This window comes from Trachinotus anak, unplaced genomic scaffold, assembly GCF_046630095.1.
Source record: "Trachinotus anak isolate AG129_WGS33_773 ecotype Australia unplaced genomic scaffold, CSIRO_AGI_Tana_v1 ptg000021l, whole genome shotgun sequence".
NCBI lineage: Eukaryota > Metazoa > Chordata > Actinopteri > Carangiformes > Carangidae > Trachinotus > Trachinotus anak.
Genome location: NW_027273872.1, coordinates 28404710 through 28428696, shown reverse-complemented (window position 1 = coordinate 28428696; position 23987 = coordinate 28404710). Strand labels below are relative to the sequence as shown.

The 23987-nt window shown below is 44.9% G+C and overlaps 1 protein-coding gene across 2 annotated transcripts; it reads right to left on the bottom strand.

The window, feature by feature from the left end:
* Nucleotides 1-233: 233 nt before the first annotated feature.
* atoh8 (atonal bHLH transcription factor 8) lies at nucleotides 234-23856 on the bottom strand. Of its 2 annotated transcripts, none has more exons than XM_071506916.1 (5): nucleotides 22027-23856; nucleotides 18234-21578; nucleotides 17684-17836; nucleotides 16002-16193; nucleotides 234-2336 (listed from the first exon to the last, which is right to left on the bottom strand). In XM_071506916.1, exons 2-5 carry the CDS (start codon nucleotides 18861-18863, stop codon nucleotides 2331-2333), a joined length of 981 nt encoding a protein of 326 aa, XP_071363017.1. In that variant the 5' UTR covers nucleotides 18864-21578; nucleotides 22027-23856; the 3' UTR covers nucleotides 234-2330. The 2 variants fall into 2 exon arrangements, with proteins under 2 accessions (XP_071363017.1, XP_071363016.1); XM_071506915.1 differs by lacking the exon at nucleotides 234-2336 and adding an exon at nucleotides 8610-9777.
* Between the last annotated feature and the right edge of the window lie 131 nt (nucleotides 23857-23987).

The window sequence follows — 23987 nt, the reverse complement described above, 5'->3', positions numbered from 1 at the left end:
GAACTGTTGCACTGATTTTACCTTTGACTGGACTGGAGAGGAGCCACACTCTCAGTCACCCCTTCTGTCTCATGTCTGAAGGAAAACTGACTTGGTTGATGTGAAGAGGATGAAACAAACATGGTAGCGTTAGTGTAGCCAGATTAGACTGGTTTAGTGTGTGTGGATCCTTTATTAATTAACTGTCAGTTGTGTTAGGATGTAAAACAGAAGAAAACATAAAACTCAAGCTCCAATTTTTATCTTATTTTTCTTTAATTTCACTCTTAATTTATTTACATTTATTTTCTTTAATAGGACAGGGAGAGGGAGAGCTAACGTTAGCCAGCTAGCTAATTAAGTTACCTAAGGAGACAATAAGAAACCATTAAAACAGCTGTGGTGCGATGGGACCGTTAAGTTCAAGGGATGGGACATGAGAACTCAACCATATTCCACTGGCTCCCACATTACTACCAAATGCTATCAACGCTAACAACAGCTTGTTAGCACATTTTAAATGCTAAATAGTTCAAACATAGATACTCTGGACTTACTTGCCAAATAGTGTCAAATTCCCAAAGCTCGTCGATATCAATATAAAAGGAAAATGAACAGTATATTTACACTTTGAGGGCAGGCTCAGACTGGCAATCAGCACAGGCAGACAACCAGTGAGCCACAAGGCCACAAGCAATGTGGGAAAAAATGATTGTGGGAAAAATATCCCACAATAAGTGGCTCACAGATTACACAACCCATAATGAAAGGCAGGTGCAGGACCGCCGTCACCTCCCCCAACCCATCAAACCTTTTTATATACAGTCTGTGCTTCAAACATGTAATGTCAGAGCGCAGGAGGGAAACAATCAAACAAAGACAGAAAAAGGCTAAGATAACAAATCAAAAATACAAATGAAATGGTTAAAGGTCCCAAAAAAAGCAAACATGGAATAGAAAAGGTTAAAGGAAAAAACAATGCCTTAAAATATTTTTAAATACCCAGTTTATTCAAAAATAATGTTAACATTAACAGTGTCAGTGTCAGTGATAGCTGCAGTAACATTTACTGTGCACTGGTGTCAAATGAGGAGGAGGAAAACCTCTGGACACAGGCTGAAGGAGACACTGATACCAGCCTCACAGGAACTGCTGCATGTAGTGACGGTGACAACAGAGCCAGTGGAGATCACAACTGAGCTAACAAAGAAGCTAATGACGGAGCTAATGTTAACAGGGCTGGTTCTAGTGGGAGCTGATGGTGCTACGCCAGAAAGGATTCGTGATATTGAGCCTCGTAAATTTTATCCAAGAGTGGTTTGTTTTCATAAAATGAAATTCAGTTATTTTAACCGTGCCACACTCTCACAAAGACTCAATGACAACAACAGTTGATCAGTGGGGTCAAAAGTCTTAGACCACTTTCCTGAGACTTTTGGAGCCCACTGTGAGGCCTAGGGTCCAACACCAAAAACATATTTATTTATCAGAGCACTCGCGGATGTGGCACTAACAGGGCGCTAAATATTTTTCACATTTATGAACCATTGTCACATACTCGTTGCGCGCGTCCCCTTCACATTAAACACATATTTCCATGTTTCTAAAACAACTGCAGCGCTGCCAACTTGGTATCTGTTGTTTAACCTATATTATAAACAGCCTGATACTATGGTGCGTTTGTTGGGGTAAAATCAGGCCGGTCCATATGATGAACACACACACACATACCCCTGTGATGAATCAAAACAGCAGGTCCTCAAGCCCCAGGATCTATTGTATCTGAGTGTTATTGTCATTTTAATTTTTAAATAATTGTATTGAATAAACATAATTGGCATATTTTGAAATATAAACTACAAAACAAATGTGTAATATTTAAAACTGCAGAATGAATGAGTGTCTTGAGCTGCTGTGACTATTTGTCCTGAATGTTTTATCCTCTGGTCTGCACCTTTTTACACACCTGAAACCAGACAAGCTTCATGCTCATGGCGATGTCACAGTTCGAGTGACTGGAAATACATACTTCAATATGGTATTGACAAGACAACAGTGGGAAATAATGCAATGTGTGTAATAGTATGCATAGTGGGGTTTATTGCTGAGGGGTGAATCTTTTACTTCCTTTTATTCCCCCTACAGTTTGTATATCTGTCTTTCTGTCAGGTGGTGTCCACCTCAGATAAGTACAGATGTTAGTTCATCTGCTAAAATGTGGTGAGAGCAATTCATCCTGTTCCCTCTTCCATTTATCCACATCTTCATCTAGGCTTTGATCCTCATCTCATCATCTGTCCTTCCAGTGTCTTTGCATCCTCAAGTGTTGGGTCTGTCCACTGCTGTCAGCATCACTCCTGAAACACAAAGAGGACTGAGTCCATTAAAACAGTCCAGCCTGAAAGTTTTGAGACTGACTGCAAGGTTACTGTGGTCTCAGTTCAGACAGCCTCTGGTTTGAACGTCTGTTGGTAAAAGAATTCAGAAATCTTCACACACTGTGTTTTCTCAGTGTGTTGTGGTTATTACAAGGAGCTCATCAGACTATTCAGTGATGACTTTAGAACTTGAGTATAAGTTCACATTTCTGCAGTGAAACTAAAAAGATAAAAGTCATTATATGATTGTATATCAGTGACGTTTGGTGACTATTGCAGATAGGCAAGCAGAGCCGAACAACCGATGCTGTGTGATTCAGCTGTTTACTACACCAATAAGAGAAATATGGACCACACTAAAACAAACCTTCTCATGACAGTATCAGTATAAACCTCTCTTAAACTCAGGCCCTGTCCTGTCTCATGGTTTTGTGCTGTCTGTCTTTCCTGTGCTGAAAGTCTCGTTCTCCATCTTGCTGCTCTCTGTCTGGACATCTTCACCTTTCTGCACTTTTTTGAATTCATTCTTGAACTGACACTAAACATATTAAAGTGCAGTATAGAGTAAAATATCTAAAAATCACTTCTATGTTAATCTTCAACATATTTACCATTAACTGACACTAATGCACACAACTTACCCAAACTGATCTAATCCTGAAAGGAGCTGCTCTTCTCCTGCAACAATATTCTGTCTCAAACTTAAACTTACTGTGGATCTTGGCCAGAGATGATAAATCTGTGTAATTTGCTCATTTACTTGCTACTACTGCAAGCTTAACACTTAGGAAGAAAAGACTGTGGGAGTCATTTTCTAATGCACAAGATTAGTTTCCACATCCATCTGCACATGCGCATAATGCTGCAATATCATGATCTCAGAACATTAGAAGCTGAGTCAAGGACACATTGCCTATAGCCAGTCACCCGTCAAAGATCCCAGGATTATCCTCAATGCTGCAATCGTCCTAAAAATGCTGCTCCCCTCTCCTTGACAAGTCCCAGCTTTTGTCAAGAGGTCACGCCCAGGAAAAAGACAGAAACTATAGATACTACGACTGGTCGTCGAGCTGGGAGAGATATCACTTCACTTCAGTATTGTTCTACTTGATGTCTATTTATAGCTTTAACTGGGCAAACATTGCTTCCCTTGCTTGCCCTGATGACACGTCACTGCCGTGTACTTTATTGATACTGTATGAATGGACTCAGATGACTAAAGGTTTGGAGGATATTTGTTTGTTATGAGGTAGTTAAAGGTTTGAATGTACAACCCACACACTATACTTCAACCAAAGAGAAGATGTTTTAAAGGAAAGTTAGATCAAATATCCACAAGTAATCTAAAAGTATACACTCACTCACACACACACACGTTTTTTGTTATTGTGCCTCTTTTTACCCAGATTTAAATGGGATGGACAAAATAATAGACACACTTGTCCCTACCAACTTATAATCATTCAGTTTCCAGTCAAACAGAATTTTAGCACTGATCCCATAGTTCAAACATTCAAACATATCACCAAGATTAGAGGATGTTTACTTTTTAGTTGAATTCACGTTGTTGGACCTGCTGAAGATCCTATAGTTATCTCAGTGATCCATTTAACAACCATTTCAATACCACCATCAATTATATTTGAAATAACAGCAGTTATTCTAGATAATAAAAAATTATATTTGCTGACAATTTGGGAACAAACTAGCTGCTGTTTAATCTTCATTTTGTGACATACACGTGATCCATGGTTGTGGCTTCACAATGAGCACATCACTCCAGTAGTGTCCTCTGAAGTGATGGAAACAGGGCTGTGTGTGTTTGATCACATCAGTTTGTGTAATTTTAGGTTTTATATTGCTGTGATTTTACCAAATAAAGAGACCAAAGTTTATTGGACCAAAAAAGCACTAAGCTATGGACCTGCTCTGAGCTGGTGAGGAGCAGATTCAACAAGATGCACTCATTCTTTGCACCAAGACTGCAGTACGCCGCTGGGTTGACATCTCTAACCTCTGTTGTGTTTCTCCTCTCACTGAAGCGCATGGCGAGTCACCATCGGACTCCTACTTCCTTCAAGAGCTCGACAGTGGAGCTGGCAACAAAGGGCCTTCTGCATCTGCCAGAAGGTTAGCATTGCACTGTCAGCTCAATGATAAAGGTTCACTTCATGGCCCTGGACCAGAGACCTCTGGTAGGAGTCTAGTCCCTGGCTGCATTCTTTGGGCCTATGTTTGGACAGAGAGGCAGTTATCTTGAATTCCTCCTCTTGGTGGATGACAGGTGGTCAGTATGAGGTGGTTATCAGAGGCATCTCATTGGATGTTATCCTCACGCCTTCAAGCTCACAAGCCAGGTAGCTCAGTATTTGGTTGTGATGCCACATATACCTTCCTTGTGTTATGCTGGTGTTGTAGCTCACCACTGTATCTTTGAGGGTTGTTGGACTGGCACATAAGGAACATTCTGGTGATTCTCCTCCTCGCTGCTCCATCCCACAGCTGCTTCTTCCTGTCAGTCACTCCATGACCATATCCCGATGTTTGGGTTTCTTGATTCCCTCTGTCCTATTGGACATGGCCTACAATGTCTCCACATCTGAGGGCTGATATTACATGCAGCTAGAGTCAATTTCCTTCCTGTTGAAAATGCTGAAGCGGCCCGTCTTATCATCACTTCCCAGGATTCATGTCATTTACAGTCTTACTTTGGTGCACTCCTGGGCCAGGCATGGGCCATGGCGCCGCGGATGGCTGCCTCGGTGTGTTGGTGCGCACTTTTTTGCCTTATTTTCTTTGTAAATCCAGTTTTCTGCTTTGGTTTCCGGAGCTCTTTCACCAGAGAAGAGCTCATTAACATCAGAGAAACAACTCCAGTGGATTTTTTTCCTACTTTTCTCGACTCACCTGTGGAATTATTGGACATTTTGGTCAGAGGTCACTGACCGTTGCTCTCGCAGTGAAACGCCGGAGGAGAGGAAAACGTGCCGGTGCGCTTGCGCGTCTCCGCCGGCGCGCACTCCGCACACCGCTCCCAGGTATCTTTCTCTCCAAGGTGCGTTCACTGCCCAACAAGCTGGATGAACCTCAGCTACTGGTGCAGAAGAACAGAGACTTTTCCTCATCTGCCGTCCTGTGCTTCACGGAGACGTGGCTGTGTGGATCGATTCCGAACTCTGCGCTGGAGCTGGCCGGCTTCCAACTCTTCAGAGCGGATCGCGACACAGAGCTGTCCGGCAAAACCAAAGGTGGAGGAATCTGCTTTTATGCAAACAGTGGCTGGTGCAGAGACGTGACAGTGATCCTGCAGCACTGTTCTCCTGACCTGGAGACTTTCATCATAAACTGCAGGCCCTTCTACTCCCCCCGTGAGTTCACCTCATTCATCCTGGTCGGTGTTTACATCCCACCACAGGCCACAGCAGATACTGTGTGTGGAGCGGACCAACCCGGACTCCGTAGTTATTGTCCTTGGTGACTTTAACAAAGGTGACCTCAGTCATGAACTGCCCAAATACAGACAGTTTGTTAACTGCCCGACCAGAGAGGGGAACACTCTGGACCACTGTTACACCACAATCAGTGGTGCTTATCACACCGTCCCCCGGGCTGCACTGGGCCACTCTGACCATGTGATGGTCCACCTGATTCCCACATACAGGCAGAAACTAAAACTGTGTAAACCTGTTGCGAGGACATCGAAGCAGTGGAGCAGTGAAGCCATAGAGGATCTGCGGCATGTTTGGACTGCACTGACTGGGAGGTGTTCAGGACTGCTTCCAACAGTCTGGATGAGTTCACAGAGGCTGTGACGTCATACATCAGCTTCTGTGAGGACTGCTGTATCCCATCATGCACCAGGGTGAGTTATAACAATGACAAACCCTGGTTCACAGCTAAGCTCAGTCAGCTCAGGAGGCAAAAGGAGGAAGCTTTCAGGAGTGGGGACAGGGACAGGTTTAAAGAGTCCAAGTACAGGTTTAGCAAGGCGGTGAGAGAAGCTAAACGTCTGTACTCTGAGAAACTTCAGCTCCAGTTCTCAGCCAACGACTCTGCTTCTGTCTGGAAAGGGCTCAGACAGATCACTAACTACAAACCTAAACCCCCCCACTCCACTAACGACTTCCGTCTGGCCAACGATCTGAATGAGTTCTACTGCCGCTTTGAAAGACAGTGGGACAAGCCCCCCTCCTCCCCTACCAAAGGAACGTCTCTCTCTCTATTCTGGAGAGAGATGTCAACAGGCTTTTTAAGAAGCAGAACCCCCGCAAAGCAGCCGGTCCTGACTCTGTCTCTCCATCATCCCTGAAGCACTGTGCTGATCAGCTGTCTCCAGTGTTCACGGACATCTTCAACACCTCACTGGAGACCTGCCACGTGCCAGCCTGCTTCAAATCCTCCACCATCATCCCTGTCCCCAAAAAACCAAGGCCCACAGGACTAAATGACTACAGACCCATTGCCCTGACCTCTGTGGTCATGAAATCATTTGAGCGCCTTGTCCTGTCCCATCTCAAATCCATCACTGACCCACTCCTGGACCCCCTGCAGTTCGCCTACAGAGCCAACAGGTCTGTAGACGACGCCGTCAACATGGCTCTCCACTTCATCCTCCAGCACCTGGACTCCTCAGGGACCTATGCCAGGATCCTGTTTGTGGACTTCAGCTCTGCCTTCAGCACCATCATCCCGGCTCTGCTGCAGGACAAGCTCTCCCAGCTGAGCGTGCCTGACTCCACCTGCAGGTGGATCACCGACTTCCTGTCTGACAGGAGGCAGCACGTGAAGCTAGGAAAGCACGTGTCTGACTCCCAGACCATCAGCACTGGATCCCCGCAAGGCTGCGTTCTTTCTCCTCTGCTCTTCTCCCTGTACACCAACACCTGCACCTCCAGCCATCAGTCTGTCAAGCTCCTGAAGTTTGCAGACGACACCACCCTCATTGGACTCATCTCTGATGGCGATGAGTCTGCCTACAGGTGGAAGACTGACCGTCTGGTGACCTGGTGCAGGCAGAACAACTTAGAGCTAAACGCTCTGAAGACAGTGGAAATGATAGTGGACTTCAGGAAGAGCCCAGCCCCACCCACCCCCATCACCCTGTGTGACTCCCCCGTGGCCACCGTGGAGCATTTCCACTTCTTGGGAACCACCATCACACAGGACATTAAGTGGGAGCTGAACATCAGCTCCCTCATCAAAAAAGCTCAGCAGAGGATGTATTTCCTGAGGCAGTTGAAGAAGTTCAACCTGCCAAGGACTATGATGGTGAACTTCTACACCTCCATCATTGAGTCCATCCTCACCTCCTCCATCACCATCTGGTACGCTGCAAACACGACACAAACTCTTTGTGACACTCCCCTCTGGCAGGAGGCTGCGGTCCTTCAGGACCAAAACCTCTCGCCACAAAAACAGCTTCTTCCCATCTGCTATTAGCCTTATCAACAAGGCTAGAGAGCCCCACTGTTGCTGATCCCCCTGATCCTCAATTGCACCAATCACCATAAAAAATTCCTTGTATGTGAAAACATACTTGGCAATAAAACTGATTCTGATGAAGTTGGCAATGAAAGGATTTCAAATCTATTTTACTCTATGCTGCTGAGGCATCTGGTGAAGCCTGGCCACTTCCTCACTTGTGAGCTGATGAGCCCCTCCATTGCATTAGGAAGACTTCATAGAGGATACAGGACCATGTAAGTCAGGGTAGCAGGCTGGAATGGAGACACCAGAATTTCAGTTTCCCTGGTGTGTCTTCTTTGAGTTGTACCTGCTTAGTGTCTTTAAAATTTGCATCATTCCACTTGGCTAAGGGTTTTTATTAGTTTCCCCAGGACTGTTGGCATAGACGCTTCATCAGTGTAGAACTGTTCTTGCATGAGTCTGCCCCTGATGATGGACACATTGCGGGATTTTGCTGAGATTATCCAGAGGGTGCTTGGTGCATGCTTATGTTGCTGCTATTGTGGTCATGACATCAGTGTACGCTTTAATTAGGGGAAAGTGCACCACACTGTTGAGATGTCCTTCTTCTGTTACCCAGCATGATGCTGTGATGATGAGGTCCTTGTCCCAGTGGAGGCAGTGGTGGAGGCAGAAATCTCATAGAGACATCTAAAAGCTTGGACAAATAAAACCTTAAACTTTCTGCAGAAGAAAATGTGGTGTGAGTGAGTGAAGTGACCATTTAAACAACATCAGGTGATTCATTCATTTGACTTTTAGTCAGAGACATATTCAAGAGAAAACACTGGTCAAAGTATTTTTATTTGTGTTATTAGAGTTTATGTACTGTACATTCATCATCTAACAATGTCCATCATCAGTGTAACCAACTCAACGCTGTCAGCTGTAAAGAGTCTTCAATAGGGTCTTCAATGGGATGCAAGTGAATCACATCTCAAAGCATTATGGGATAGCAGGTGGCTTAACTTTATGCAAATGAGAAAAACACCACAATGACTTGATGTAATGATGCACACTTTACCAGGGGGCAGTTCTTCCTTCCATATAGGTCACATATCTACACCATGATTGATATAAAGCACTAGACGTTATAAAGGTGGTGTTGCACAATGAACTCATTTCCAATGGGTCCTCGCTCTTTAAGGTGTGTTCAGACTGAAGCAAAGCTCATTTTATGAAGTTGCACGATTGCATGTAAAGTCAGTGGGAGACCATGAGTGTACCCAAATTCAAAAACATGTCTGTGCAAAATGCAAGTTTGAATTTGAGAAAAAAACTTTGCGCCTATCCCCAGGCTCCACTGCTCCACAGCTCCACAGCTCTAAAGGCTCCATGGCGTGGACGTATGTAGGAAAATAACAGAGAGTTACTGCCATTTGAAGATGTGTGCGTGGCTTGTAGCTAACATCTGTAGAGTCAGTACTTTGGAAGTTTGGGACAGATAATGACGGACAGTGTGACAGTGGTGTTCAGTCTGAAAACACCTTTAGAACGTAAAGGTTCACAGTTCATTCTGAATCAGCATCAGGAGCCAAGACACGAGCTAGTATTTCTTAAAGAAAAATACAACAAACAAAATCATAAGATTGACATCCAAATGTACAGATACCAGTTAGAGATGAAGTTTCCACTGTGTTTACAATGTCTACAATTGGTTGTCATCATCGTTATCATCATCATCATCGTCATGATCACCAGCTGCCACTTCTACCCCAGCGGTGGAACAGGTATAATAAAAGCATAAAACAACATCAGCCATGTTTTTCAGTTAGTCTGTTACATCTGGCTCTTTTTCCATATCACTTGTTACTGTAGTGAACTTGTTATTTTTCTCCTTATTTGTTCAACCCACTACAACAGACGAGCTGAGCGCAGCGATGCATCAATAAGAAGAGGAGATTCTGGTAACAGTGGTCTGAAAACATCACACTTCCTCTGGCATCCTCACAACCTGTCAACAAAATGAAAGCACTTTAAAATAAAGAACACCATCACCCTGGACAGACAGGCCACACGCAGATACTCAGGTATCTGGTGTTTAATTCATTCATTCATTATGTTCAATATGAAACAAAATCAAAATCATGATTTGTAACAGAACTAAGTCACCATAACTAATCTATGTCCCGCAGAGGATGAGCTTGGCTTTGTCTCCCAGGACCTCAGAACAGAGGAGAGTCTGTGGGTCCATCCTGGAGGACCCCAGGGACCCCAGTGTAACAGCACCTTATACATGAGCCACACTGTCAGGAGATTCAGACCTGGAACAACCACCAGCAAACCTATTACTGTCACCACTAATTAATTATCACTATTCAAATCCACGGGGTAGAGTCACTGTCCCTCCTGGTGCGGAGTTTACTCTGAGCTGTTTTCTCTGATAACTTCAGATCCACACGTCCGATGATTAAAATCCTTCATCTGGTTCAAATGTACAGCTGAGAAACCACCAGGTGTAAAAAAAGTGGATCTTAAAATGTGACAGATCACCAATTTAAACCGAGCATTGCTGTGATTAAAATCACAGATTTCTCTGTTTGAGAACTGATGGAAACACTTGTGATGATGTAAGAACACAACTCAACAACACGTAGAACAGAGGTCCGGTTATTTTTAGACATTTTCATGTGGACTTACTTCAAGGCAAACAGACTGAAGCCATAAGCACTTCAAAGGATTGAGTACATTGAGACAATTTTTGATTGCTGTAACTATTCAGACAGAGATCAATAACTCTTTCAGTTGTACCAATGGGCTCATAATGGAAGAGATGAGGATGCTAAACCATCAGGAATAAGTAGAAGAGACAGGGATGATGTGACTAACATGGTGTGAACATGAGCAGTTTCACTCATGTATTGAAACGATAAATCAATCACGTGTTCTGGGCCATCTAAACATGATATGTACCAAGTTTGATGAAACTTGGATCAAGGATGTAGGACAGAGAGTCAAAAGTATGTCAAGCAAAAGAATCTGAATGGTGGAAAAACTGATATAGACGTGGCCTATATCAGTTCGTTCAGCATTATCCACTGAATTCACAGAGACACATTTCTTCTTCGCCTCACAGTTGCAGAAATATGAGCCACAACATTTTGCAACATTTGTTGGCTGATTTCTGACCACATGGTGGTGCTGTCACTACAGTTTTCATGTAGGTGAGGCATTGAAAGTTATTCAGCCTTTATCATGTTCAGTCATGTTCCATCATGTTTTGCTCATTCCCCATAGAAAACCATTTTTAAAAAGTTATGAAACAATTCATATAAAATCAGCTGTTACACATATCAGCACCTAAGGACATAAACATATCTCCTGAACAAACAAGTAGAACTTTTACAGTGCCAAAAAGCACAGGAAGAAGACAGAAGACAGAAGAATAAACAGAATGAGCATCTTCACAGAAATGTGTGTGACTGCTGCTGCAGCTCTAAGCTCCTTCCTGCAGTAAAGATGAAATATCAACAGAGGTCCCTCAAAGACCACCAATGACTACCATAACACTTGTTTGTTTACAGGCAGATCTCTGTGAGGGACATGAAATGCCACCTACTGGGGGGCACCTCACGATCACAAACAGAACCTCTGGCACCCAGAAATGGACCCTTTATGGCAGATGAGTTACCAGCTGAGCCACAGACAAGAATCACTCTGAACTTCTCAGCCTCACATGAGAACATGTTTCCAAACACAGAGGAATGTGTTTTAAGTTTAAGAACTGGAACCTGAGGCGAAAGTGGGCCTGCAGTTTAGTGACCGAGAGCTGGACTGTGAGTTAGCTATCGACACAGGTTTAAACCTCAGGTGAGTTAGATGTTTACATTAGAGAGAGGGGCTTGTTGCTATGTTTTGTTACTTGCTGATGGAGATAAATATGACCAGAGACCTGCTCCTGGTCACATTTATCCACATTTATCCACTGCTCCACACTGAAATCTGCGAAAAGCTGCGTCTGTGGCTGTGGCTGAGTGACGAGTGAAGATCACTGCTGAAAGCAATCACATTATTAACATCATGTGCCAACTAGATTGTGTCTTTCCTGAAGAAAAAGCAGTGCGGTTGCTGAAAGCTCTTGCTGCTTGATGCTGCTGCAGCTTTCTTGCAGCTGTTAAAGCTGATAGCTCATAGACGCCACAGGTAAAAGACTTTTTCTTGTGCACCTCATGGAATATGATGATGAAAAATCTCAAATCAATAACTCATAAATTATAAGAGATCAACAAGCTGTTCACAAACTAATATGGCCTATGGAACCATGTTTCTAGCCATTACTGTCTGGGAGTGGTAATGATTTGTATTAAGCACTACATAGCGCCCTCTAGAGACAAAACCACATGCAACTCGGCAGTCTCTGTGTGATTACAGAGCGAAGATCACTGCTGAAAGCAATCACACAGCTAGACCCTGTCCTCCCGTCAGAAACAAGGCCACAGCTCGTCTGTCAGCAGTTTATTACAGCCCATGGTTATGTTTTATGGTAGACGCCCTCTAGTGGCCGTGGTCATTATAACAGGAACAGAGGAGGAAGTCAGATGACGCAGTGTAACGAGTGACAAAGTACTGTAGGAGGTCAGGGTGGATGGTGGGTCGACAGAACACAGGACTTTGCCTCCAAGTGTAATCAGTCGTTAACAATTACAATTACTATTATTGTAACCATGACGACAAAGGTCCTCCAACCTTACTTTAACTTTAACCCAAACCACAATCTTCACAATTCATAGATTCACAACGTTAACCACGCATTTATTACTGTTACCATGACGACAGGGGTCTGGTACACTGCTATGCTGTAATGGGTCATATCCTGGGTAGGAACACGTCACCTATGTGGTTGTTCAGGTGGGAGGACTTGGTGGCCAACAATCAAAGCTTGATTACCAACCAAGCAAACTGGGCCAATACCCAGGGGCCTCAGACCCTCAGGCGTCCTAGGGGCCCCAGGTTTACTTCATATCAAATTTGTTTGAAATTTACACAATATCAGCTGGATCAGGTCTTCCATCCTCTGTCTTGTGGTTCTGGTCTTGGAGAGGGACTCTAACATCTGGTTTTCAGACCTGAGCTGTTTTAGTTTACATTTGTTATAAAATTGTGTTTTATCACAACAAGAAATGTGAGGCTGCAACCAACAACTATTTTCATTATCAATACGCCTGAAAGTTATTTCATCAGTTATCAATCGACTTGTTGGTGAATTAAATGATGAAAATGGCCGTTAAAGCTAAAGTCTGACCAACATTAACAAACACAAAGACGTTGACATTACTGGAAACCTGCAAAGATTCACCTCTGAGAACCTAGTGCCAGAGAGGTTGTGATCATAGAGCAGGTCTAGGTTCTATATTAATACTGTGAAAGTGTCAAAGCCTCAGTCCACAGAGAAATGCACACAGCCTGTATTCAGAAACTGAGCCTTAAAACCAGCCGTCAGGACTTCTGGAACTTTGTGATGTCACAACAAAACAGTTACCGCCCTCAGCCACACCCCAAGCCCCGCCCACCCGGACCCACCAACCAACCTTGCAGCATTTAGTGTTTACCTGAAATCTGCTATATTTTTATTGGATCACTCACAAAACAGTCAGCAAATCAGAAGAGAGGCTCAGATCCTCTCTTCTGATTGGCTGACTGACCTGTTGTTACTTGAGGTCCAGAGAGAAGCCTGAGAGAGGAGATGTAAAACTACACTGAGATGGTTTTTGGTTCTTAAAACTACAAATATATCTTCTGATGGAGATCAACACTTCAGATAAAACACAGAAGAGTAAAACATGGAGCTTTAAACAATCAAAGTCATGTAGGTCACTCTGACTGCTGACAGTAATGTACGAGTCTATGTGCAGATTTAGTTTCAGTGAATACATTTCTTCCACTGCTGCTACTATGTGAGCAGTAGTGCTTGCAGATTAAACTCTTAGTGTCGACACGATTGTTAGATTGTTGAGATAAAAACATTTCCAGCTCACAGATTTACCATGTAATTGTGTGAAAGACACAAACAGCTTTCCTGATGTGACCTCAGGCTCAGTGTGGTGGAGCAAAATCACAATGAAGCAAAAAATGTCTGTTTTCCTCTGAACTGAGCGCACAGACTCAGTGGCTCTGAGAAAATAAAAAAGCATTTCGTTCCTGCCAGACCCCCCTCCACACACACACACACACACACACACACACACACACACACACACACACAAACACACACCCTCTCTCTCTCTCTGTCTTTCCACCAGCTGCTGCTGTCTGACAGGCTGATGATGACTGTGTTTTTTCCCCTCCTTGTTTCAAAGTATGTTGGAGCAGATGGCCTGGAGAGGCAGAGTGGGGGAATGTTGGAGAGACTGCTGGGGAATGTGCCAAGTGTGTGTGTGTGTGTGTGTGTGTGTGTGTGTGTGTGTGTGTGTGTGTGTGTGTGTGTGTGTGTGTGTGTGTGTGTGTGTGTGTGGTTTTAGTTCGCGTGCCTTCTCACTGCCCTCTGCCCTTCATGGCGCCAGCTCCACTTCCCCTCCACTCTAAACATCTGGTGTCTGGGACTTTGAGCACACACACACACACACACACACACACACACACACACACACACAGAGAGAGAGAGAGAGAAACAGCCAGCTAGCAGGGAAGAAGCCCTCAGCTAGTTTACATCTAAAAGAGCAGCCTGAGTGTGAAGCTGGAGCAGAGAGCTGTGAAAATCTTTTCTTACTAACTTTAAAACATTTATTTCACAACCATCACAGTGTTGAAAGTGTTGACCTGTTGTGTTGTGTTCCTGTGAGCTGTTGTCAAACTTAATAAATATATCTTGTGCGTTTCTGTGAATATTAATTCTTGATGTTCAAATTCTCATTTCCCACAGCATCACCTCTATACTAATGACATGACTCACACACACACACACACACACACACACACACACACACACACACACACACACACACACACACACAGCCCCTCCCCTCCCTGTGTCACTCACCACTTTGAAACAATCAGGTTCAGTGGTACAGAGTTAAACGGTGAACTGATTTCTCCTGCAAACAGGAGGTGATTGGCTGCTGATGCATCTATTAAACCACAGGAACAGTGAGCCATGAGCCAACAGCATCAACATATATTCACCTGGTGAGACGAGCATTAACTCTAAGTCAGGGTTTTAGATGTGTGTGGGCTGCTGTGTAAAAACCAGTAAGGACCCGCTTGTCTTTTTTCATGCAACATGTTTCCAGTGGGAATCAGAGTCCAGAGTCCTGCACTGAGCTCTCAGTCTGTTTCCTACAGACAGTCAGAGACAGTGACTTACCAGACGTCAGCACAAAACAGGGACTGTGGCTAACAAACCAAAACCTGGCTATTGTCTTTAAAAATTGAGAACCTGTGAGAGGAACCACAAGTCTGCACACACACACACACACACACACACACACACACACACACACAAGTACTTCTATCTTTGTGAGGACACTCATTGACATAATGCATTCCCTAGCCCCTTACCCTAACCTTAACCATCACAACTAAGTGCCTAACCCTGACCCTGACCCTAACCTTAACCTAAAGCTAATTCTAACCATAACTCTAAAACCAAGTCTTAACCCTCAAAATGTGATTTGAAGGTGTCTCAAAAAGTGAGGACCGGCCAAAATGTCCTCACTTTCCCAAAATGTCCTCACTCTGTTAGTAAAATACTTTTTTTGGTCCTTACTATGTAGCAAGTACAAGTACAAGTACAAGTACAAGTACAAGTACACACACACACACACACACACACACACACACACACACACACACACACACACACACACACACACACACACAACTCCTTCCTGCCACCATGGTCCTCCTCTCTCTGCCTGTATGAATCTGCTCTGCCGTTTCCTTCAATGAAACTCTAAATTTCCTGCAGATGTTTCACATTCAAAGCCTGGCTTTTAATGTGACACATCTGAGGAGGAAGTGCTAACTTTCACTGAGAGTAAGAAATGATTGGTGTTGCCAGGAGAGAGGTGAGGACAACATGACTGTGCTGTACTGACTCAACATAAAGACAACAGGTAAAAATGGAGAATGTGTTTGTGTGAACAGAAGCAGGAGGGCTCTGACGAACTATGACCTCATGTCATGATGAAGCAGGGACATTAGAAATAAAGGCCTGCGTCATGTGACTCTCTGTTTCCTCACCTTCCTCTTCTTGCTCCTGCCCTCGGCCTGCAGGGTCCTGGTGCACTGCTCCACACACTGAGAGAAGCTCAGGCTGCTGTGGTCGGAGCTATAGTCCAGCTCAGCCAACTGAGCCAGAGACAGGATGTAGTTGCAGGCGATGCGCAGTATAGCCAGCTTGGACAGCTTCTGCCCATATGAATAACATGGCACCTGGACAGAGAGGGGGGAGGGAGAGGAGGGAGATCTTTACATGTTTGACAGGCAAACTGAATAAAGTGGAGTGGAAGCGAGGAGGATGACGGAGAATCTAATCTACAAAACCTTAAGGTCACTTACAACAACCACAGAAAACTGTTAAAGTTCTGACAAATATTTCCTCCTTGATTAAAGCTTTATCGGATGTCTTCTTCACTGACGGATGTGAACTTTTAATATCAGTCCCTGCTGTTTTTGGCTCCTGCAGGATGCCGTTAGCAGGTATCTGTGTCCTGAAGCATCAGCAGTTGTTTTGTTATAGCAGCAAAAGCAAAGGTGGAATCAGTCACATTAATAACAGCTGCGTCCCATTAAGATCAGCCGGTGACTGCTCTGTTCACTGACTGGAACACTGGAACGTGGTTCTTGTTATTGGTTCCACCTGAGCTTCCTGCTGTGAGGAGAGGACACAGAGCTGTTACTGTGATCCATGTTGGACTGGAGAGTTTACCATCACAAAACATCATTATACAGGAAGTGAGAGGAAGAGTTCTGATAATCCTGGTACAGATATTACTCTGCACTGAGATGAGTGAGGACGGACGTTTTGTCTTCCTGTGTGATCGTCTGTGTAATCGTCCTCTGTCTCTGTCGTCTCTCAGTCTCACATCACTGTCACATTAAAAGTCTTTGTGCAGAGAAGAGGCTTCAGCTCAATTAATAATGAACAGTCTGAACTCTCATTAATGGCTTCAATTCATCATAAATTAAACTGGTTTAAAATCTTTAGCCACTTGAATAATACGGTTAATCATTAAGTTTTTAACTATTTTATTATTCTGTCATCTATTTAACTAATTAAAAGTATCTTATTAACCACAATTAAATGTATTATCTAATCAGTTTAATCTGTGGCAAGTAGTCTCAAACTCTGACTCTAACTGGTTGCTATGGAAACGGGGTACACATGGAGTCTGAGCTTTACAGAGGATCTGGACCTGGCTGACAGAGACACAGGATTTATTACACAAATGCCCGGTGTGGGCTACGCAGACAACTGGAGGAGCTTCTGGGGAAGACCTGTTCCAATCTGATCCAGCTCTCATCTCTAGAAGTGTCACAGTTAATCAGGAAGTCAAAGCTGTGACCAGGAGGCGGAGTTACAGCCCTGCTGCATTTTCCTTAGAGCTGTCACCCCTGTCAAACCAGCTGGTCCAGCTGCAGTTCATTATTGTATGAATTCTTCAGTTATGGCCACAGGTCAGTGTCCTTTGACCTTTAAGCACCAAAAACTTTGTGTGATTAAGATGATGATGACTGATTGACGGCTCAGTATGATGGATTTGAAACAAACACCTTGTTCATGTTTCAAAGCGTCGATGCAACGTCTGCAGAAAACCAGAGCAGCTTGTGTGTGTCTGTTTGCAGTGTTCATGTGTACAGTGTGTTTGTGTTTGTACACACTCCACTGTTTGTGTGTTTGCAGTGTGGACTGTCAGTCTGACCTGCTTCCTCAGGGCCTCGAACGCAGCACTGATGGTGTGGACGCGGGTCCTCTCCCTCGCGTTGGCGAGCAGCCTCCTGGTCTGCTGGATGGCTTTGACCTCTGGAAGACGCCCAGGTCCATCAGCACACACAGCCCGCTTCCTGGGAGACTCCTGAGAGCAGAGGACCAGAGGGGCCCAGATTATAGACCTGATCCAGTACTGAACTAAAGGGCAGCACACATCACTCAGTTCATCATTCTACCGAACCCTGGTGGATCAGCCTGAGGACCATGAAGAGGAAACACTGATTCATGCGTTTTATTGTATCCCTGTATCCAGAACACTGACAGTGACTGACCTGTCTGTGTCTCTGTCACAGAGGAGGCAGATCCTGACCACAGGAACTGATCACTTCAAACTCATCTGGGTTCAAAGCCACATCCAGCTCATAACTCAGATAGAGGCTCAGCAACAACACATTTCAAACTAACGATGATGATTCATTGATGTAAAGTGAGAGTGAACAGGTGAGTCTCATGGCAGCATTTGGACCATTTAACATACTCACCTTGGGGGACTGGACCTGGGGCTCCACGTGTTCCTGACACTGGGAGGTCTGGGAGGGTCTGGGGAGCGGCAGAGCTGCAGCCTGGTCTGACAGAGGAGGCTCCAGGGAGAAGGCCTGGTGGCTGGGTGAGTGGCTGCTGCTGGTTGAGGTGGACAGAGGGAATGTGGAGCGAAGGCCCAGTTTGAGTCTGTTGGACAGGGGCTGAGATATGGCCGTGGGCCAGTGGGAGATCTCCGGGAACTGGGACAGTTTGGAAGTGATGGCTGGCATGTTAATACCAATCCTCATGTCTATGGCACCACTCTGAGCTGGAGCCACGTTGGCTTCTGGTTGTCCTGACAGGGTCCCTGTGGTTCTAGGTGTCGCTTCCTGTGACATCATCAGCTGTCTCTGCAGTGGAGCCAACCTGCTGACATCACACGCCTCCATCTGGGTGTCATCCACTGAGTCCACATCCGACATGTCGGCCAGGGAGGTTTTCATCCTCTCAGGCTCGGGGCTGCTGAAGAGCCTTTTAGGCTCTCTGGACTTCCTCTTGAACTTCTTGTTGGTGCCCGGCACAGAGACCAGGACCGGGTCTTTGTTCATGGATCTGTTCCATGTGTCACTCAGTGGATGAGGATTCTTCATTTCTAGCCAAGAGTGTAACTAACCAGCTAAAAGAAACTTCAACAACTAACTGCAGAACAGAAGTGAGACTGAACAACCTGCATCAACAAAGAGTTTCACTCACAGTCAGAGGCAGTGTCATCTGTCTGCAGCTTCACCTGCTCACACTTTACAGCCCTGTCTTTTTGTCCCAGTCAGACTGTCCACTTTCTAACGTGCACACACTGAACCAGTGTGAATGTTGTTCAGTAATACTCCTGCCTTCCTGCCAGAGCTTCAGCTGCCAACTGTGTAACACAAGCTGTTCACTGCACTGACAGAAGTTGCACAGCCGTGTGTTACTTTAACTCCAGCAGCAGGTTTTCTGTGGCTCCACTCTGTCTGCATAGCAGCATCCTGAATAATCCACAGTAATACACAAAGCTGTGTAACATCTGCTGTTCCGTACAAGTCGTCCCCCCGGATCGAGACGTGCAGGGAGCTTTTCCTCAGCTGTGAAGGTTTCTCTGTGTGTGAGCAGAGCCAGGGTTACAGTGGAGCTGTCTGAGCGTGGCTCCAGCCAGTCTGCATAGCAGCACTGTGAATAACCCACACTGATACACACACGGAGCGGGCGGGCTGCAGAGGAGCCGCAGCTACTGGACAGACTGAGGGGAACAGCACATGAACAGGATGTCAGCTCTTCACGCTGACACACACAGACACACACTGACACAGAGCAGCTGTGAAACAGCCTCACAAAACCTGTGAGCGTCAACACATCCCACACACACACACACACACACACACACGCTCCACTAAACCTCGGGGTTCGGGTGACAGTGGTGCGGGGAGATCTGGCGCTGGTCGCGACTAGTCCAAGTTCACAATGTCCCCTTCACGCCGCCTCGGTACCGGGACATCCCCCCGGGAGAAAGCTCCGGTATCGCGCTGCCACTTGAGGGTGTGCAGCGGGAGGTCTGGCTCCACGGCGCTGGGTGGCTACAGTAAGTCACTTGTTATGAACATACGGTATCAGCTGATGAGTCCAGCAGCTGGTCCTCCTGAGCAGGCACGGTGGATCCTCCAGGTCCGTGTCCTCCGCGTCTGTCTCTGCTGGTCTGGAAACATTAGAGGACGGAGCAGAGGGGGCTCCCTCTCTGACTGCTGGCGTCTGACTGGCTGGGGCTGTCTCAAGCGCGCGCGCGCGCACACACACACACACACACACACACACACACACACTCCGCAGCGTCACGTCCTGGCCTACAACAGGAACTCACATGCTCGATTGAATTTGTCCAATTACAGATTTTCACAGTTGTGAGCCTCATGTCTCTGAGCGCCTCACTCTTTGCTCGACTCTTCATCTAACGTCCAACATGCTCTGAAAGAACCTAAGACTTGATCCAGATCTCAGGATCGAGTCTGGGACCAGGGTCTCTCAATAAAAGGACCCTGTCCTTCAGAACACAGAGGCAACGGGCTGCATCACAACATGGTCACTAGCTGCTTTGCAGCTGCTTTGATTCATTTGATTTGATTTTTATATGAACCAAGATTTAATTAGCTGAAGAAGAAGCAGAGGAGCAGCTCCGCAGCCTCACAGTGTTTGTTTCAGCATCAATCAGATGCTGAAACAGCTTCAGATTTTCCTAAAATCAGTCCAGTTATGCAACACAAACTACACTGACCAGAAATATAAACAAAACACTTTTGTTTTTGTTTCAATTTTTCATGAGTTGAAATAAAAGATGTAAGATTTTTTCTAGAGGTTTATGTCTCTCCAGTTTTCTTCACAAATGTGTTTAAATCCATGTTAGCAAGCACTTCTCCTTTGTCTGGATCCTCCCTCTACCTGACAGGTGTGATCCTGTCACTGATTACACAGCATCATTATCACACAGGTGTGCCTCACAATAAAAGGCCACTTTAAAATGTGCAGTTTTATTTTGATAAAAGACATTTATTATGCAGTCAACAGTGGATTTTGGGGAGAAGGGAGAATCTGGTGTGACCACCATTTGCCTCACGCAGTGCAACACATCTATGTACAGAGCTGATCAGGGTGTTGACTTTGGCCCAGTCTCCTCAAGGGCTGTGTGAAGCTGCAGGATATTGACAGGAAGTGGAACATGCTGTCGTACATGCAGATCCAGAGCATCTCAGATACGTTCAGTCACATGGTGTGTGTGCAGGCGATGCCAGAACTGGGATGTTTTCAACTTCAAGGAACACAACAGAGCTGCTCATCCTCTGTCCTCTCCACAGTCCACCTGGATCCGTCCTCACGGTCTCCTGAGGACGGATCCACACATCAAGCATTATTGTGTCCAACAGGGACGTCTGATCTCAGTCTGTCCACCTCCATGAGGGGACGAGGACCCTCTGTGAGGTCCCTGTGTCTGTCTGGGTCAAGGCAGACACAGAGGGTCAAAGTAAAGTGATCCACAGTCACAGAGATGCTGCTGTGAAGGAACAATGGCTGCTACCGTAAAATAAAACTGTAAACATACAGTACAACATAATAAAACCTCATGGTCCATAATCACAGAAGTGTCCCACATCCTTTTTATACTAAAAACAAGGTCCTACAGCCCAGGAAGGTCTCTGCTCAGCTCAGGGTGAGTTTTCTGTGTCCATCCAGACACTGAGGGACGTGGAGCAGACATGCTGTCGTCGCTCATGTAGTTACACTTGGTGCAGTTACAGTCCTGCTGCCTCCAGACCTGTGATGCTGAATGGGACTGACGAGGACTGAGAGGAGAGACAGCAGAGAACATGGGAAGACCTTATAAATACATCTGAACTTGGTACTGTCCCCATGTACGTCACCTGGTCGGCAACAGCGCCCTCAAGTGATGACATCAGGTAACAGCAAGACACGTTGAGGCATCCGATCATCAGGAATAAATAAGAAACAGAAGAAAACAGATCAATAAATGAATTGATTTGGTTATAGCGACATGTGAAATCTAAATCTAACCTTTATCATCATGAAGTATTGTATAATATTTACTATGAAGGTGAAAATGTTTGATTGTGATAATAAAAACTTAGACAGGTTGTTAGTTGGAAAACTGACATTGGGATAGAACATTTCAGACCACCCGGGTTGGATTTAATTACAGAGACTGTGCTGTCAATACAGTTTCATTCATAATATTCCAGTCAAAAAACGGTTCATATCTGGTTTTCTACAGACCTGACTCTGAGAACTGAGACCAAACAGTTCAGTCCTGGTTTCATCAGACCAGAGAATCTGGTTCCTCTCAGTCTCAAGAGTGCAGAGACTACATCAGTGGAGCTGCAGTGATGGTCGTCCTTCTGGAGGGTTCTCTGAAGCTCAGAGACCATCAGGTTCTTGGTCTCCTCTCTTCTCCTTGATGTCTCAGTTAGTCCATGTCCAGGTCTTGATGAGTCCTTTTGTTCCAGACTTCTTCATGTCAGAATGATGGAAACCACTGAGCTCTTGAACCTTCCCTGAGCTTCGACACAATCCTGTGTCTGAGCTCTGCAGCAGCTCCTTCCTCCTCATGGTTTCTGCTCTGATCTGCATCATATATAGACAGGTGTGTGTCCAATCAGCTGATCGACCACAGGTGGACTCCAGTCCAGGTGTAGAAACATCTCAGAGATGATCGGATAGATGGAGGAACCTGAGCTGAAGTGTCTGAAAACTTCTGTCAATGTGATGTTTTTTACTTTATAATAAATTGTTTTCACTTATTTGCAGACTGACGAGGGGGAAACGATTTTAAATGATTTTAACATGAGACTATAATATAATGGAAATGTGAAAAAACTGAAGGGTCTGACGACTTTATGAATATTTCCCTTATCTCTCCATCTTTATCTCTCTGTCAGGGTTCTGGTCTCCCTCTCCTCTTCCTCCTCCAGCTCCTTCATTCAGATCGTTGTCTGGTTTGTCTGCTGCATGTTGTCCTCACTTCTGTTTCTCTTTTAATAAAAATGAAGTTCTAAGTTACAGCTTGTGTGTAACTGCGGGACGTGTGTGTTAGCTTTAGCTTTTGGACCAACATGTACATTACTACTGCTGTGAACTGTGTAGTTGTATCATAATGGATGTGACTTTAAATGTAGCAAAGTTCATTTAAAATACAATTAAAATGACTGATTTAAAAAAATACTCAAATGTACACAGCAGAAGCTTTTCCTTCGTTACAGGAGGGAGAGTAAATGTAATTAGTCACTTCCACCACTGTTTATTTTATCCTTTTGATTTAATGAGCCTTTAATGGGTGAACCCTGTTCACTGCTCTGTGTGCATTTCATTCATCCACTGAGGCCTTTACCTGCTTCAATATCAGTTGTTATAAAACTCAAACTTTCCCTCCTCACACCTCATTTCACCTGCAGAAGAAAAAAACAGGAGACCAACAGAAGAAACACACCTCCTCCTGTAGAGGAGGTCTGACTGGAGGTTCTCCTCACTGCCAGAGGTCAGGTGGAGAACACAGGCATTGTCAGGCCTGGGGGGCTTCAGCCCCGGATCTCAAAGATTTATTCATTTAATACAAAAATAAGAAAAAATAAAAAGTTGCCTCAAATCTACTCATTAGTCATTATGATCATGCTTTAAAATACTGTTGTTGATCAAAAACACAGGTAGGCTAGGTTTAGGATCCTCTGTCATTCAAGCAGCAGATCTACTTGACACTACTAGGCAGTGTTAGAGCGAGAGAGAGAGACAGAGAGAGAGACAGAGAGAGAGAGCACAGCGGTTACAGGGCTGTTGTTGTTGGCAGCTAACGAGCTGAGTCTGTTGATATAAACAAGGAGGATGAGGAGGCGACAAGGTGCAGGTGAAGCTGAGGAGGTGGAGGTAGAGTCACCTGTTGCTGTAGCAGCAGGTGTGTCAGGATGTCAGAATGACACTGACTCACCCAAAAGCTCAGGTTGGTGAAGAAGAGGGCCCCCCCCCACCCCTCAGGTTAAGCCCCCCATGTTTCAAGATCCTAACAATGCCTCTGGCCTAAAATACAATTCCATCACATTCACTATATCTAAAAACCACTGGAATCAGAAACACCAGAGGATCTACCGTGTTGTTTTTAGTAGAAACATTTACTAAACTTGGTAAAACCTCCAAAATGCACAGAGATAAAAACAGCTGCTCTGTGTCTTCACACACAGCAGGATGAC